General features: G+C 43.8%; 1 protein-coding gene across 1 annotated transcript in view; it reads right to left on the bottom strand.

Annotated features, from left to right (window-relative positions):
- The window catches only part of pex1 (peroxisomal biogenesis factor 1), a 68,064-nt gene that overhangs the window by 6,982 nt on the left and 42,069 nt on the right, over positions 1–19,013 (bottom strand). The window contains exons 19-23 of the mRNA XM_055660954.1: positions 14,259–14,362; positions 12,278–12,454; positions 9,214–9,444; positions 7,432–7,629; positions 2,026–2,156 (exon numbers count right to left, since the gene is read on the bottom strand). Coding sequence (XP_055516929.1) covers positions 2,026–2,156; positions 7,432–7,629; positions 9,214–9,444; positions 12,278–12,454; positions 14,259–14,362 — 841 coding nt within the window. The remainder of the gene's footprint in view (positions 1–2,025; positions 2,157–7,431; positions 7,630–9,213; positions 9,445–12,277; positions 12,455–14,258; positions 14,363–19,013) is intronic.

Here is a 19,013-nt window from a genome sequence, read left to right as displayed (position 1 = left end):
GTAGTAGAGGCGGCCAAAGTCTGAAAGGAAATGGAGAGGGAAATTGAAATGGCTAGCAACTAGAAATACCAGGTGGACAGAGCTCATATGCTTAGCAAAACTATCGCATAGGCCGCATTTGGTCTCACTGTTATGGAAGACACCACATTGAGAGCACTTAGACAAGTTTAGAGCAGATGCATTGAATTTCTGCCTCACCTGGATGGGGGCAAGGAGTGTAAAGCCTCATATTGAGGGCAGAGGTAGAGAAACAGAAGGGGATGGCTTCCTTACAAGAGATAGGTACTGTTCAAAGAAAATGGAGGTAAAAATAAAATTCCAAGCAATAGCAAGTTTGTACTTACCCTATTCATGGCAATAATCCGGTCTAGAGCAGGCGCTGACTAGTATTGTTTTGGATTGAGTTTAGTGATACAGTGCGGAAATAGACCCTACGATCCCCGCACAATAACACTATCTTACCCGCACTGGGGACAATGTACAATTATGCCAAGTCAATGAACCTACAAACATCTACATCTGGAGTGTGGGAGGAAACCGAAAGATCCCGGAATAAACCCACACGGGGAGAACGTACAAACATGCACCTATAGCAGAGCTGCCAAGTTTTGTCAGAGCATTTCAGTATTCTAGTGCATGAAAATCAGAATTTTGCTGAGGAAATCAGTATTTTTACGCGGGGCCATTTTGCTGAAAAATTGGGTTTTTTTATGTGCGGTCATACCCATGTAAGAGTGCAAGAATGCATAACTTTGCTACCAATTGCCATAGAGGGAGTGCAGAGAAGGTTCACCAGACTGATTCCTGGGATGTCAGGACTGTCATATAAAGAAAGAATGGATAGACTCGGCTTGTACTCGCTAGAATTTAGGAGATTGAGGGGGGATCTTATAGAAACTTACAAAATTCTTAAGGGGTTTTGCAGGTTAGATGCAGGAAGATTGTTCCCGATGTTGGGGAAATCCAGGACAAGGGGTCACAGCTTAAGGATAAGGGGGAAATCCTTTAAAACCGAGATGAGAAGAACTTTTTTCACACAGAGAGTGGTGAATCTCTGGAACTTTCTGCCACAGAAGGTAGTTGAGGCCAGTTCATTGGCTATATTTAAGAGGGAGTTAGATGTGGCCCTTGTGGCTAATGGGATCAGAGGGCATGGAGAGGGCAGGTACGGGATACTGAGTTGGATGATCAGCCATGATCATATTGAATGGCGGTGCAGGCTCGAAGGGCCGAATGGCCTACTCCTGCACATATTTTCTATGTTTCTAATTGACATGTCTTCTACGCACCTTACTTGACGCAGTTTACTCTTTGTATACTTCTGTTTGAATGGCTGCTTCCTGCTTTAAGCATCAGATGATGATGTAGAAGCCATTTTGGAAACGTCCCTCTCCCTCCTTCCTCCCTCTCTTCGTCCTTTTGTTCTCCCTCCCCTTTCTTATTCCCTCACACCCTCTCACTCCCTCTCTCCTTTTCTCCACAGACAGTCTGTGACCCATAGCGCTATGTGTAAAGGCAATAGTGCTCCAGCTGGTAGCGCTATAATTAGAACTGTTCGTTTAAATTCCCACGCGCTAAACTGACAGCGCTGTTTAAACCTGGAGCGGGACAGGCAGATCAAAGCTTACAAAAATAATCATCCAGATCTTGAAATTAAAAATACTAATAGATTTAATCTGCTATAATTTTTAGAGTTACAGTATGACTTTTTATATCCTTGCATTTTTTAAGCAGCAAGATGAAACAGGAACTCAGGCCGATTTTTTTAAAAATCCGTATTTTACAAAGCAAATCCGTACATCCGTATTCTTATCGCATTTCCGTACAAAAATACGGAAACTCTGTACTACTTGGCAGCTCTGCTATAGTCTGGATTGAACCCGGGTCTCTGGTGCTGTAAAGCAGCAACTCTACTGCTACGCTACCATGCTGACTTAATCTTGTACCTGAGCAAACCAGTGGTATTGTTGAACAGTTGCAGATTACAAATTAAAAACGGAAAGTAAACCAATAATTTCTACTCACATTTCGGTGAAATTGCTCCATTCTTGTTGACTGATGGAGGGTCTTGTACTTGCAAGTGCTGTCAGTAAATGTGATTGGCAAATAAGTTGGGAAGTATTTGTGGATCCTGCTTGATTTTGAGTATTGCTCTCCTTGAACAAAATGCATGTAATAGAAATATTGGTATTTAAAACATGCAAAACTGCATACGCTTTAAACATGTTACTAGGGATTTAATTTTTTTTAAACATAGAAAATCATGAACATGCAGGGAGTGAGTTGGATATGATAGATTGGGGAGCTTCATTAAAACTATTGCTGGTGGATAGGGAATGATCAATGATTATGAGATGCAAAGATAATACTTTTCTACCTGACATAAATACAAAAGGAAAAGTTGGGAAATATTGTATAACATAGATAAATGCAAAGTTATTGCATTTAGTAGGAAAAAAAGGCATGTTATTTAAATGGCATTATTTTGGAAGGTTTGTGTGTACAAAGAGAATTGGATGCATCTGCACATCAGTCACAAAAATAAACCTGCAGACGCATCAAGCTGATAAGCCTAATGATTCATTGGACTTTGTTGCAAGAGCATTTGAGTATAGGAGCAAGGATATCTTGCAATAATTATACACAGCCTCTGTGAGTACTGTTTTGACCTACTTAACTGAGGATATACAGTATACCCTCATTATAATGGACCATAGAACTGCAGATGCTGGTTAATACACAAAAGGACATAAAGTGCTGGAGTAACTCAGCTGGTCAGGCAGCATTCGCAGAGAACATGGAAAGGTGACATTTCAGGTTGGGACTTCTTCAGACTGATTCAGTCTACTGCGTTACTCCAGCACTTTGTATTGTTTCACCTTAAAACTAGCTGCCGATGCCACTGCTCTGTACCAGTGAACCCTTCCTCGCCAGCTGCCGCATGGTCCAGTTGCAGCTGTTGCGGCTCGCATTTTAGCCCATGGCCGGCAGTGCTTTCTTCAGGCCACTGCTTACGACACGATGCGCCCGGTCACTGTGGGGCTCCCTTCCCTCTCGCCAGCTGCTGCTTCTTTTTGTTGCCCGTCACTTTGTCCATCCCCCTTCCAATGAAACCACCCCACCCCGTGGAGTATGTCAATGACTCCTGGGGAGGAAGATGTGGTTGGGGGAAGGGGGGCTGGCAAAGAGACACAATGGACAAAGCGACGGACAACAGGGAGGAGCGGCAGCTGGTGAGAGGGGAGGGGAGGGGAGGGAGCTCCACGACGACATCGCACATTATATTGTTGGCAGCGGCCTCAAGAAAAAGCTACCCGTCAGGGGCTACAATGTGAGCTGCAACAACTGCTTCAACCAGACGGTGTGGCAGCTGGTGAAGAAGGGCTCACTGGTGCACCTTGCGAGGTGAGGGTCACATCGATACATTAATCCAGTACAACCCAAATTCATTACAAAGGGATCTGTTAAAACGAGCGCTTACTGTACTTGTAATGTGGGAGACGCAATGAAGGTTCACAAGACTGACTCCTAGGACTGCCACATAGAGAGATTATGACAACTTGATTTGCATTCACTGAGTTCTGAAAGATGAGAGTGAAACCAACCGAAGCACCACATTGTAACAGGTCTAAAAACGCAATGTTGGGAGGGTGTTGTCAGTGGCTGAAGACTTAAAAACGAGGAGTCAATCTTGGGTAAGAAGGCAAGAAATTTAGGAGGCGTTAAGAAAAAAAAATCTCTATTGGGAAGGTGGCAATCTAAAATCACATCTACAGCGCCCAAATCGGAAAATGCATTAATGAAATCAAAGGCATCAAGGGCTTTGGGGAGTGCGAAATATAGTACTGAGAGATGATTGACGTGGTCATACGAAACCAACTACCTCTTAATGTTACTAATTAATAATAATTTTATTCCATGGACCTCAATTTGCTAATCAGCCTTCTATGGGACTTTGTCCCAGTTGAAAGTCCATTCAGGTGACATCTAATACATTTCCTTCATAAATCAAAAAAGTGTCAGATTTGTCAAACACTATGCATTGATAGCTCACTAAGCAAGCAGGTTGAGTTACCAAGAACAGTACTAATGAAATCAGCACTGAAAGGGGTCATTATACCATTATATAGGAGAGACGTTGCACAAACCGTTGCTGTCAGAAACCCTGTGTAAATGTTGCTCTGCACGCAGCTATGCCAGATATCTGGCAAAAATCCTGCAATTAATTGCTCTGCACTGAGAAGCATGGCTCAGGGCTGCATCAAGGCTAGTACAGTTACTGCACTCTGAGCAGGGCAGCATCAAAATAGGCCAAGACTTCATGCCGAGTTCCTGTCACAGCAACATGCAGCAGAGTGGATGGCAGTGGTTCATACCAGATTCATGGCACAGCAGTGGGGGGGATGAAGATTGTTGTAACCAGTTAGCACGTTGAAGGAGAGTACGAAGTAAGCTGCCAGTATACATCTTTAAACTCCTGCTGACCAGCTCTAATTTAACTTTGCTAATAGCCATTTTTTCCAATTAGAAACTTTTGCAGGTTAAATTGATTGAGCTGCATGTAACTAGAAAAATTTAATTTCCACCAATTTTGAAAATATACTTAAAAGTGCATTGGATCAATGAAAGCATGCTTCTATTTACCTATATTAATAAGGATACAAATTTAAGATTAATAAATCTACTTGGCAATTAGAATATGGTGTTATTGGCTTCAGAGTCAGGTAAAGTTTAAAAAACAAGCTGCCAGATGAGCTCAGCGAGCGGGGCAGCATCTATGGAGGTAGCTGGTGGAAAGTGGTCCGAAAGCATCTTCTGTCCATTTCCCTCTACAGATGCTGCCTGATTATCCAGCAGTTTATTTTGCTAAAGATTCCTGCATCTGCAGACTTGTCTCTAAACAGTCTTTTTCACAATTAACATTACAAAACAAAGATCAGGGTAGTTCATAACAAGAGGAATTGAGTATAGGAGCAAAGAGGTCCTCCTGCCATTGTACAGGGCCCTAGTGAGACCACACCTGGTGTGCAGTTTTGGTCTCCAAACTTGAGGGAGGATATTCTTGCTATTGAGGGAGTGCAGCGTAGGTTCAGGAGGTTAATTCCCGGGATGGCAGGACTGTCATATGTTGATAGATTGGAGCGTCTGGGCTTGTATAGTCTGGAATTTAGAAGGATGAGAGGGGGTCTTATTGAAACATATAAGATTATTTAGGGTTTGGACACGCTAGAGGCAGGAAACTTGTTCCCAATTTGGGGGAGTACAGAACCAGGTTAAGAATAGTTTAAGAATAAGTGGCAAGCCATTTAGAACGGAGATGAGGAAAAACTTTTTCACAGAGTTGTGAGTATGGAATTCTGTGCCTCTGAGGATGGTCCTCTGGATGCTTTCAAGAGAGAGTTAGATAGAGTTAGGGATAGCGGAGTTAAGGGATATGGAGAGAAGGCAGGAACGGGGTACTGATTGTGGATGATCAGCCATGATCGCGTTGAATTGCGGTGCTGGCTCTAAGGGCCAAATGGCCTACTATACCTATTGTCTATTGGCTGTATTGTCAAAAGCATTGAAACAATGTTGTAAAAATGGCCTGATCCTGCAGTCTTTACTCTATTGTCAGAGCATGAAGTAGAAATAGAAAGGGAAGGTTACAAAAATGGTCAAAAGTGCTTCTTTATTAAACGCAAACAAGGCTGATCTTAAAAACGGGAGAATAAAAACTAAAGCTAGTATTGAGGTATGAAATGGGAATTAAAATTTTCTACATTAAAATTAGTCCAGGTAGTTTCCCATTATCTACTGTCTCTAGTGTGTGCATCGTTGGTCGGCGCGGACTCGGTGGGCTGAAGGGCCTGTTTCCGAGCTGTATCTCTAAACTAAAAAGGATACATTGTGGTATCATCATTCAATAGGGAAAACATGGGTTTACAATTGGAACCAAATCTAAATATAACATTGAAAAGGATGTAGAAACAAGGAATTGATGATGCTGGGGAGGGGGTTTACAATAGAAGCCAGTGCTTGAGCAACTCGGCCTGAAGAAGAAGGTAACTCAGTCCTCCAAAGATACTGCCTGACCTGCTGTACTCCAGCACTTTGGGTTTTAATTCAAGAGTATAACTGCTGCTCCCTAGCAGGAGAAATTTAAGTTGAGTCATCATTGTGAAACTATTGTAGACAAAAATGCTGGAGAAACTCAGCGGGTGAGGCAGCATCAATGGAGCGAAGGAAATAGGCAACATTGTGGGTCAAAACCCTTCAGAAGGGTCTGAAGAAGGGTTTCGACCTGCAACGTTGCCTATTTCCTTCGCTCCATAGATGCTGCCTCACCCACTGAGTTTCTCCAGCATTTTTGTCTACAATAGTTTCACAATGATGACTCAACTTAAATTTCTCCTGCTAGGGAGCAGCAGTTATACTCTTGAATTAAAACCCAAAGTGCTGGAGTACAGGCAGTTTTTTCTACCTTCGATTTTCCAGCATACTAGTGTAGACAAAAATGTCTAAAAGGGTATTGTGTCCAATCACATAATGCGCCGGTCACTCGGCGGCCAGTCAGATGTAGTCTCCGAGGGGCGTTGCGGCCGTAGTTGCGGAAGTAGTTCCTTCTTAAACACTGTGAATCTATTGACAGTTCTGAAACAATGGTATTTGTGCAAGTCTCTAAACTATAGATAAGAGGATAAGGTGTGCAAGAAAGCAGATGACAACTAAACTCAATAGAAAATAATTAATACAGGCATGATATTCACCTCCAGAAAAAAAAGTAGGAAGTATTGGCTGGAGGTCCAGGAGGCCGGTTAGCCCCCCCCCTCCCCCTCCCCCAGTGGGGGTACAGGGGGCTCCTGCATTTTCAAGAAATTGAAAGTGATTCCCAAGCTTTCTGCTGGTAGTTTACATAACAGAAGCTTAGAATTTTTCTAACACATAACCAGTAAAATAACCCCCAAAAGATAAATATTTCAAGAAATAAATGACTTCATACAGCTAAAAAAAATCTTTACAATTTTTGACTGCAGCCCACTTCTGCTTCAGTAAGGGAAGCTAGTCGGTGATTGGCCGCAACGCCCCTCGGAGACTGCATCTGACCAGCTGCCGAGTGACTGGCGCATTATGTGATTGGACACAATACCCTTTTAGACAGCGGCTGATTGGATGGGATTTTAAGGGAAGCTGGTCGGTGATTGGACGCAACCTCCTTGAGACAGCGGTTGATTGGCCGCCAAATAATCCGGCAACAAAAAAAAATTGACAAATAGGAAAACAAAAAAATCGTAATTCCGATTTAAATCGGAAGAATATCATGCCTGTTAATAATTGTTGTAACTATGTATCAGATGTGAACTTCCTTAAAGCAGAACTACAACAGTTACACATTTACGACTACGAATTTTAATATCAATCTTTCGGCATTGATAAATAAGTTAACTCTACCATGCTCTTGTTCTTCGTGTTTGCTTTAATAACATTTAATTCAGCCCATAGCTGTTCCACTTGCTCCCGAGTTAGCTCCTGGTATCCTTCTTGCAGTGACGACATATATGAAGGGAGCTGAGAAGATACGGTGTCCCTTGCAGATGTAATGGTGCGATCCAGGGTCACTGAATTTGGTCCTGACATGCACTGAGAGTTCTGCATTAATTAAAAATAAAAACTTGTTTAGCCAGTAATTATAACAGATGATTGTCGATCTTAAAACATGTTAAGACTGCTTTTCAATCTAAAATGGGGATTGACTTTTTCTTGTTTGAGACCAGAATATTCACATTGACATAATTAAAATATAGCTGTTCAAAAATTCTATTACATGGATTACGTTTTCTAAACCACTGGTTGCACCTGTGCCGAAGGACACTGGCTGGCGGGCCGGCAGAAGGTGCTGAGGTGGCGGCTGTTCCATTGTCTGATCCTGACAACTTCCCTCCCATGGCCGGACTCCCTACACGCTGTAAAAGGAACGCTTTGACCCCCCCCCCCCCCAACAGCACTGTCCTTTTATAACCACTTCCCATCAGCTGCCAGCAATGAGAGTAGACTTCGCTACCCTTCAGTACAGCAACATGTTCTTGATGTTGCTGTGCTGAGGGGTTGCCAAGTCTATCTTTCTTGACTAACAACCTAACCTTCGGCCTCCAAGACTCAGGTAAATTTTTGTGCCTTATTTTTGGGTAAAAAAATAGTGTCTTCATTGCCGGGAAATACGGTAGCTTAGTTGGGCATTATGTTCAGTGCAGACATTGTGCCTGAAGGGCCTATTCCTGTGCTATACTGTTCTACATCAATTGAGTGGTGGGTATATGGAATGAGCTGCCAGGGGAGGTAGTTGGAGTGGGTACTGTAACAGTATTTAAAAGACACTTGGATAGGAAAGCTTGAGGGATATGGGCCGAATGCAGACAAATGGAACATCTTTAGTCGCCATGCATTAGTTGGGCCAAAGGGGCTGTTTCTGTGCTCAATTACTATATTAATAATGCCGTTTTGCCAGCCCATCGGAGGTCACAGCCTTGAGTGGGCGAGATACTGGGATGCACAGTCAGCTGTGGGAACGAATCTGCCAGCTCTGGCTGGATCAAAGTTCTAGAGCCAATAGACAATAGGGGTAGGAGTGGGCCATACGGCCTTTCAAGCCAGCACTGTCATTCAGTGTGATCATGGCTGATCATCCACAATCAGAACCCTGTTCCTACCTTCTCCCCATATCCCCTGACTCCGCTATCTTCAAGAGCCCTATCTAGCTCTCTTGAAATTTTCCAGAGATCCGGCTCTGAGGCAGAGAATTCCACACTCACAACTCTGTAGCCCTGGCTAAAGACGGCAGATTTGACCTGCCGATCGGTAGATGTCCCGATGAAGTTGAGATCAGCCACCTCACCCGGCCTGGGGGGGGATCATGACAGAAGGCGCCTCGTGGCGATCCTCAGAAATGACGACACGATGCACTCAGTGACGCGTTGGGCGACCAATTCTGTCAACATGTTGGATGACGACGGAAGCCAACACATCGTCTAACATACGAGCGATGGAACCCAGCCTAGGCACCACATTTTTGAGGGGTTTTCTAAAGGGGGTGGGGAAGATTAAGTGCGCTCTCATAATTGGTCCGGATTAAAGGAGGTGCCGGACCACTAGTTGGCAGAAAACCTGTAGCATAGATGCATCTTGGTCAGCAAAGGGTTAATTTCCATACTATGACAATGAAAAAACAAAACTGGCCTGTTCTGAAGATGTTCCATTTCCCACTTCTGATTCATAAGAGCTACCAAAGTAAAGGCGCCAGATGTTAGGGCATGGATCATCAGGTAATATTTCACTAGTGTCCAGGTAAAAAGCAGAATGTTCCGAACCACCTTCTACGTCCCCCACAGACTCATCGGAACCACTGCTATGATTCAAGAAGATCATGGAAGATAAACTCGCATCACTATCAGATCCTGAATGTGCATCCTAGAGTAAATTAGAAAAATTATTTTGGTTAAAGTGCCAGAAATTGGCCAATATCATTGCAGGAAACTAAAGGTGAAATAAGAATATTATTAAAAACTTTGCAGCTACGTAAATGCCAGGTCATTTTAAACCATTGCAGAAATAAATATGATGAAACTCTTAAGCTTAATGTTTTTTTTAAATTTGAGACCACAATGATCCTACAGGAATGAAGTCTTGAAGTCACATATTTCAGTTTCCAAATTTTTGAGCTTTTTAATTTTATTAAAGAAAATGCATTTCAATACTGACATTCGAAAGAATTGGAGGATAAGTGGCAAAAAATAGATTATATTAAGATTCTGACACTTTAAATGTAAATTATTACCCATTTACATTCTCCACTCTACCTTTTTCTAATTTGAAATAATAATTAATTTGGTTACATTTCAAAATCTGCTGCTATTATCCAGCAATCAGTGGAAAGAAGGGAAATACAGGTGCACAACCTTTTATCCGAAAGCCTTGGGACCAGACACTTGTCGGATTTCGGACATTTTCGGATTTCCGAATGGAAGATTTTTAGCGTAGATTAGGTAGGTGGCGCGGGCGGCTTGAAAAGTCTGGAGCGGCTGCCTCCTCCCCGGAGACCGGGGAATCATTGTAAATCATTGCATAAATGTTAGTCAGTTAGTTTGGAGGGATTTTATGTGGTGGTGGTGGTGGTGGTGGGGTGGGGTGAAGGGGGAAACTTTAATTCTTAGTCCCCTGCCTGGTCGGCGACTCCCAACATCGCGGAGCTGGGGGCTCCGTCCGGCCGTGGGCGGCGCCGGTTGGAGCTCCGACCCCGGCAACTCTACCCCTGGCTGCGAGGCGCCCCAAATCCAGCGCCGCCCGCGGCCGGACGCCCGCAGCCCCAGCCCCAGCTCCGCGAATGTTGGGAGTCGGCGGCCACAGCGCTCCAGAGCTTACCGCAAGGCGACCCGGTAAGGCATTGCCCGCTCCCCGCTGGTATCCCAGCGCTGCGACGCCGCCGACTCCCAACATTCGCGGAGCTGGGGCTGCGGGCGTCCGGCCGCGGGCGGCGCTGAATTTGGAGCGTCGCGCAGCCAGGGGTAGAGTTGCCGGGGTCAGAGCTACAACCGGCGCCGCCCGCGGCCAGACGCCCGCAGCCCCAGCTGGGAGTTGGCGGCCACAGCGACCTGGTAAGGCATTGACTGCTCCCCGCCTCTCCGACCAGGTAGGGGACTAAGAATTAAAGTTTACCCCTTCATATAAAAGCCCTCCAAACTAACTGACTAACATTTAAGCAATGATTTACAGATGTTTAAGTGTCTCCCCGGTCTCCGGGGAGGAGGCAGCCGCTACAGTAGTACAGACCTGGGTTGACTGTGGGTCGTTTCGGGTCAAGTTTGGCGCCAAACGCGAGCTTTGGTGTGCAGACGACATCCTGGAAAAAATGTCCGGTTTTCGGAGTTTTTCGGTTTCCGGAACTCCGGATAAAAGGTTGTGCACCTGTACTTCAGCGGACCTGGGAAGGCCAGGAGGAGGAGGATAGATTGGTTACTCAAAATTAGAAAATTGAAATGTCCATGGCATTGGGTTGTAGGCTACATCAGTAGGATATGTGCTGCTTCTAGTTTACATGGCAGGCAAGAACATTTTAAATGCAAAGATGAGCATTAGATTTGAAGAAATAAAAGCATGTGGAATTTGATAAACAAAACCTTTTGCAGGATGGAATGCTAAGCAAAGTTTTTGAAAAGATCATGTTTATGAACTGCAAAGACTATAGTAATTGTAGATTGGTTATTGCATGTGAACCAATCATAGTAGAGTAGCATCATTAACCCCACCTTACTGTATGCTTTATACTAACACCCACTTCCTACACTAGGTAGTCGTGGAAGCGGTGACGATGAACTAGCAACCTGCTGTACCGCTATATTATGTGTAACAATTAAAGATGACTTTAAACTCCTGGCTGTATGACATACTTATTTACATGGCCATACTTATTTACACTAATAAATGAGGTTGGAGGTAATAATGAGACAATTAAGGTTCTGGTAACAGGCAGGCCAATTTTGGGAAGAAAGTAGGCAAGATGAGATAGGCAGACTTATGAAAGAAAGGTTACATGATTGGGGATTTTAGTTTTATTACACAGTTCAATCCGATGAGCAGAACTGATATGTTGGCCAGAGCAGGTGAAATGAAATATTTGGCAATGGTACAACTGGATAAACATCTATATATTTACTACTAATGGAGAATAAATGACAGCAAATAAGAGATATAGAGTCAGAGACATACAGCGTGGAAACAAGCTCTTGGTCAATTGAAGTAATTATCATGTCACAGGAGAAGGGAAAAAAAAAGTTGTACAACATTTTTCTTTCTAGCTTTGATTTGGATTCTAACTTTTAGGTGACACTGCAAGTTAAATGTCAGTTAGCGGTAGTTTAGTTTAGAGATATAGCGTAGAAACAGGCTCTTGAGCCTACCGAGTCTGCGTCGACCAGCACACTAACACTATCCTACACCCACCAGGGACAATTTACAATTATACCAAGCTAATTAGCCGACAAACTTGTACGTCTTTGGAAAATGGGAATAAACTGGAGAAAACCCATGCAGGTCCCGGAGAGAACAAGCAAACTCCGTACAGAGAAGCACCCCTAGTCAGGATCGAGCCCAGGTCTCTGGTGCCGTAAGGCAGAAACTCTGCCACCGTGCCACCCAGTAGAATCTAATTTACATTAATGTTAACCTTTAAGTACCCAACAGCACTATATTTTTTATTTCTTCCATTGTATCAATGAATGAGATATTCTTACACCAGATTACCTACTTGTAGTACACTGGATGACAGAGTGCTGTGAATAGCATCGAGCTGGGCATTGCAGAACAAAGCCTTTAAGTCAGCCCCAGTAAAATATTCAGTCATGCTTGCAATTTGCTGGAAGTCAACATCATCCGCTAAAGGTAAAGTCTGGCTCAATGCCTTCAGAATCTCATAGCGTGCTATCTGATGTGAGAGAGGAAGAACACATGGCATGAATTTTATTTGTAACATAAGGAAATATGCAGATTTAGCAATAAAATGGCTTCATTTCACATATAACTGGCACAGTTAATATGATTAACTGAATTACAGCAAGATGTCTGAAATAATAAAAGCACAAAAGTCACAGATTCTATATGGCATTTTGAACTCTGCAGGAAACTTGAACAAGCTGTTCAAATACATTGGACATGGGACAAGCAGCAACTCTGGAAGCTGGTTAAATACTGGCTATTCACTCATATTAGGTGGGCTCTAACCCTAGGCTTTACAAAACTATATTCTTGGGCATTATGCAAACTGCACGTGTCTACATGGAGGGACAGTAAGTTCTATGTCGGGTACAAAGTTTTCAGTCGCTTGTTATAGAGATACAAAATGGAAAAGGGTTTTTACATTGATCAGACACTAAATCTATCAAAGGCTCAAATATTACTTGCCGCTCAAAGCACAGGTTTTTTTTCCAAACACTCCCCAAAGATTCAGAGATCAATCTCGACCTGAAACGTCACCTATTCCTTCGTTCCATAGATGCTGCCTCACCAGCTGAGTTTCTCCAGCATTTTTAGCAACCAGAGATCATTCAAAATTACTTCTTTATATAATCAAGAAAGAATGGCAGCTCTTGGAACAAAATAACTCTAACAAATGACACAACTTTCAAACTGCTAAAAACAATGATATAAAATGCTGTTTATCATTGTAAAGAGTTAATTAAAAAAAAATCAACCTGTACAGTTCCTATGGTACACTGTGACATGCAAAATTCTGGAGTTATATAAATTAGAAAGTGGAAGAAATTCAAATGGGGCATTTGATTCACAAACAGATACGTTGAATTATTTTAACAGCTGGTTCTTTCACAACTGAAATATTGCATCTGAGCCTGGTCAACAGATATGACAAAGGATCATGAGGTCCAAAAGTTAGCAGTGACATGATTTACTAGGATAGATTTAGACTTGAGCAACTTTAATGAAGAGGTCAAACAGCAAAAGCTGGGCCTGGTTTCTTTGGAACAAAGAAGGTTGAGAGATTTGATACAGATGTCCATGCATAGCAGACGGAGGGAAGTTGGTCCTATTAGCAGATGGTTCATGATCTGGGGGACACAAGTATGACATTTTAGGCATTAAATACAAGGGCATCTTACAAATTTTATTATTTACTCAGAGGGCAGTTATGATCTGGAATTCAATACTGAGAATAGATGGTGAAAAATGTTTCGGAAAAGGAAGTTGGATTAGCACCTGAAAGAATTTCTGGGCGATAGTGGAACGGGAATGACTGGATCGCTTTACCAAGAGCCAGTAGAGATTTGATGAATGAATGGCTGAATTGTGCAATGATTCTTTGATATTTTGCTAAATAGTATTAAAACTGCAGATCACACCTGTGTGTGTTTTTATGAAAGTTGAATCCTATATAAATGCATCATTTAAAATGTGTTAGGTTGTATATATGGAAGAGCTTGTTTATATTAGAAAAACAGACACATGTCCAGGGACTCCTCAAATTACCATCAATTCATATATTACTGCAATGTAGTTTCTAATATAGCCAACCTTCTTAATCTGTGCAGCACATTCTGCAAAATATTAACATGGAATTATTTGCGATTGACAATATGTCTTTCCAGCTAAAAGCATTCACGAAACCTTGCAGTTAAACATTAGCTTTTAAAAAAAAAAACTTTTTTTAAACCCCAAAACTTACTTTAAAAACCAAATTTCCCTTCCCAACTATAGCTCCAAAACCATTTCTATACCTGATCAGGAGGCGGGCAGTACACAGATTTATCGAGACGACCTGGCCTTAGCAAAGCAGGATCAATCAAGTCTGGACGACTTGTGGCAGCCAAAACATAAACTCCTGTAAACAATATTGCAGGTAATTAGCATAATAAACCAAAGAAAGCATAAAACACAGCCATTCAAAAATTATCTCGAGAACTACAAGTCCATTCAATGAAACAATTGATGCACTCCCCTAGTGAGCCACTGAGCACTCAATTGGAAACCCTCCATTAACAAGTATTGGTGCCTGTCCAAGGGGGGTTAGCGATATTGGAAGACGAGCCTTCACCACTGTTCTGGGAGCTCATTCCAAGACACCACCACTCTCTGAATACAGGTGCTGTTCCTCCAGTTTACCCCTACACTGCTTATACGCAAGTCAAGAAGTCATGTACCCTTGTTACTTCATCCCTTTTCTGGATTCGTACTCATTTCAACTCTTCTTCCACCTCCACTTCCTCCTATAGCTTCACAATTTGCCCTTCTACTATCCTTTTGTCTTTTTATCTCTGGCCTTTCTCCAACCATCCGCCTTTCAAGATTAAAATACATCCTCTCCTGCATCCTTTTGCCAGGCTTTCTCATCTCTTCCATCTTTCTCCCTCCCACACAGGCAGCAAGATATCGCAGCAGCAGAATTGCTGCCTTACTGCGCCTTATTTCGATCCTACAGGTGCTGTCTGTATGGTGTTTGTACATACTCCCCGTGACCTGTGTGGGTTTTCTTGGGAGTTACGGTTATCTCACACACTTCAGTGATGTATAGGTTTGTAGGTTAATTGGCTTGGTAAAATTGTAAAATTGTTCCTAGTGTGTGTAGGATAGTGTTAGTGTGCGGGGATCACTGGTCGGCACGGACTCGGTAGGCCAAAGGCTGTATTGCTAAACTAAAGCACAATCAGTCTGAAGGACCCAGCCTGAAGCATCATGTGGGCACGTTCTCCAGAGATGCTGCCTGACCCGTTGAGTTACTCCAGACCTCTTTTTCTTTTTATTGTGAAACAGTATCTGCAGTTCTTACTGTCTACAATGACATCCAATGAACTACAGAAAGAAACCCTTGGTTTGGAATTAAAGATATTGCACTTATGAAATACCTTTCACTACCCTAGGAAATCTAAAAGCAAGTTTGATGTGTCTCGATCCATTTATGGGGGAGGGAGAAGGGGGTGTTAACCAGGAGGGGTGCGAGGAACCTTGTCAAAGGCCTTACTGTCCATATAGACAACAGGGGTGTGGGACCCTCGTCAAAACCTAGTCATAAATTTGTACTAAGATTAGTCAACCGATCGGAGGCACAAATCCTATTGACTGTTGCAGCAGAGGAGAATGGTGAGTAAGGTGGCAAAAATCATAGTACCATGGGAGATAGTTTTTACACAAATGTAATTACAACGCAGACAGGAAATGGTCAAGATGAGAGTTTTAGTAATATATAGATAGATATAGATAGATGTATTGGTCCGCTTCCAAGATCCAAACACCGTCTCTATAACCTTTCACAGGGATGGATTCAGAGAGACAGACAAAAGTGCTGGAGAAACTCAGCGGGTGCAGCAGCATCTATGGAGCGGAGGAAATAGGCAACCTTTCGGGCCAAAACCCTTCTTCAGACTGATGTGGTGGGGGGGGGGGGAAGAACAAAGGAAGAGGAGGAGCCAGAGGGCTGAGAGAGAGCTGAAAAGGGGAGGAGACAGCAAGGACTAGCGGAAATTGGAGAAGTCAAATGTTCATACCGCTGGGGTGCAAACTGCCCAAGCGGAATAAGAGGTGCTGCTTCTCCAATTTCCGGTGGTGCTCACTCTGGCCATGGAGGAGGTCCAGGACAGAGAGGTCGGTTTCGGAATGGGAGGGGGAGTTGAAGTGCTGAGCCACCGGGAGATCAGATTGGTTATTGCGGACTGAGCGGAGGTGTTCGGCGAAACGATCGCCAAGCCTACGCTTGGTCTCACTGATGTAGATCAGCTGACATCCAGAGCAGCGGATGCAATAGATGAGGTTGGAGGAGGTGCAGGTGAACCTCTTGTTAGACCCCTGGAACGACCTGCTTGGGTTACATCTTTCCCATAAAACAGTCTACGGGGGAGGTAAAGCGAAATCATGTAGCATCTCTTGCGGTTGCCTTTCGGGAAAAAAATGCAACCCTAGGTCCAGTGGTGGTGCTGGTGGGCATAAAAAGAATTGAAACTAATGATATTGTGATCACGGACCCGAAGCGGTCTTTGCGGAAACGCAGACGGGGGGGGGGGGGGGAGTCCCAAGATGTTTCCGAACAGGAGGTCCGTTGGAGGTGCCCGAAAATAGACGGAGCATTATTTATTGTATGCAAAAAACTAGTGGGCACACATTTTACAAGGACCAGGGGGACTCTGCCCTTGTTACAGAATGGGGGGGATGGGTCTAGAGTGGAAAGTGTTAAATCTCCCACAATCACTACCTGGTGCGAGCCTCATCTATAGTAGCGGCTATCCCCCCGTCCTTACGAATGAGAACTTCCCGATTCCGTACCAATGGTAACCAAAGACCTCAGAAAACACAGCCATTCAGAAATGCGGCGTAGACGAACTCCATTTGTGAGTGTAATGAAACAAGTGATGCACTCCAATAGTGAGTCACTGAGAGCCAATTGGAATGAATCCATTAACAAGTATTGGTGTTTGTATGCCCCATCCCTCCTTCTCCACCCCTTCTTCCTCCCTTCTCCACTCTTCTCCCCCTTCTCCACTCCCTCCCTTCTCCCATTCTGCAACCCCACCCCCCACTTTCCCCGACGTCCCCATTTGTGGACTCAGTCTGCGACTGTTAATATTGACCAAATTAAAGACACTATAAAATGGTGAATCCCTGCATTAGTAAGATTTGCTTAGCTTTTGTCAGTGGAAATTGCAGGCTGTGAATGGCGCCAGCCAGTTTGAGCCTTAGATTGATATGCAGGATGGAAAAAGATCCAAGTGGTCTCTTAATGTCCTCCTAATTGATAATATGTATGAAAATTCTACAAAGAAACTTAAATGCATTGCTTTGATTGGATTGCTGCAAAGGAATTGTAAATAATGTAAATAATGTTGCAAGACAGTTACCCTGCTGTTTGTTGATTGGCCAGAGTGTGAAGCCCTGGCTGAATTGTTTGAATTCCAGGGTAAATGTTGCATTATTCAGTTAAACTGACTTCCTTCCAGAAGCTTCTGCAAGAAACATTGTTTGGGACTCTTTGTAATTGGGATGGGGTACTGTCAATAATACTTTGATGTAATTGATATGTATGATTGGTTTGTAAGGGTAACCACCCCTAAGTAGTTTGGCCCCTCAAAGTTCGTTGACCTATAAAAGGTAGCCCCCATTTAGATCGGTGTCTATCTTCACGAATGGCGCTTGGGACTGCGTGACCTTTTGGGATAGTGTCTGCTTGCACGAGGTTGAAGGGCTTGGCCAGGCAGAGGCAAGGATCAAACCCGTGGTGGTTTAGGTATCGTATAGGGGGATTTGGTGTTCTATCAAAAATAATGTTTAGTTGTTCCAGTGCTTGACTCGGTGTTTTTATCTGAACTAGACTAAGGGGTGAAAGCTTAAGGAGCATATTTACACGACCAGCAACTCCCCCCGCACACTATCCCACACACGCTAGGGACAATTTATACAAACTTGTGCATCTTTGGAGTGTGGGAGGAAACCCAATCCCTCGCCCTAGCCCTAACTCTACGTTGATAGGCTTGGTATAAGTATGAATTGTCCCTAGCGTGTGTGGGATAGTGTGTGAGGGAGCGCTGGTCGATGCGGACTCGGTGGGCCGAAGGGCACTGTATCTCTGAACTAGAGTGACACAGGGGCCCCAGGGGTTGGACTCGAACCCCCAATGTTCTGCCTACTCCTCATGGGAACTAAACTGGTGGCCACGAGTTGTCCCAGAGGCAGATCTCTCTCCAAACCTCCAGAGGCAGCGGGCTTTTCAACTGGGTACAGGCAATGTTGTCAATGTACCAGTACCACCTACCTGCTCCGGCTACTGAGTCTAAATACCCACCACCCATTTTGAATCAAGGTGAGGGGGCGGGGGGTTGTTCCCAAAGTCTGCATTTATCCCATAGTCAATGTTACTAAAACAGATGATGTGGTCTTTGTGCAGGACTATTGGTGAGATCTAGCTGTCACAGCCTGGGTCCACAGATGAGGGGCATCGGGGAAAATGGGGGAGGGGAGGGGTTGGAGAATGGGAGAAGTGAGGGACAGGGGGAGAAGAGGATGTGAGGGGAGGGGGGTAGTGGAGACGGGGGAGAAGAGTGGAGTGGGGAGATGGGAGGAAGAGAGGAGGAAGGGATGAGGGGGGAGAGGGTAGGGGGAGTGGAGAAGGAGGGATGGGTGCAGGAGGGGGGTGGAGGGGAGAGGGGAGTTTAGTCTACACTCACTGAATCTATCCCTGTGAAAAGTTATAGAGACAATGATTGGATCTGGAAGCGGACCAATACATCTATAAATAAAACTGAACGACTCGGACATCTTTTCATTTGCACAATTGATTTGAATGTATTAATTTTAATATATTAATGTTTAAAATCCATGCATTGAAGGAAGAATATTTTACAGCCCACCTGTGGTTCCCTAACCCTAACCGGGTTTCACACACAGGACAGCATACGTCAGCGTGTGACAAGGCGCACAACATGATGAGACACCCAAATGTCGCCCCTGGATTTTGAACATTCCAAAATCCTGGGGCGACAGGGAGACAC

This window comes from Leucoraja erinacea, chromosome 2 (genome assembly GCF_028641065.1).
Source record: "Leucoraja erinacea ecotype New England chromosome 2, Leri_hhj_1, whole genome shotgun sequence".
NCBI classification, from domain to species: Eukaryota; Metazoa; Chordata; class Chondrichthyes; order Rajiformes; family Rajidae; genus Leucoraja; species Leucoraja erinaceus.
This window is presented reverse-complemented; position numbering and strand designations above follow the sequence as displayed.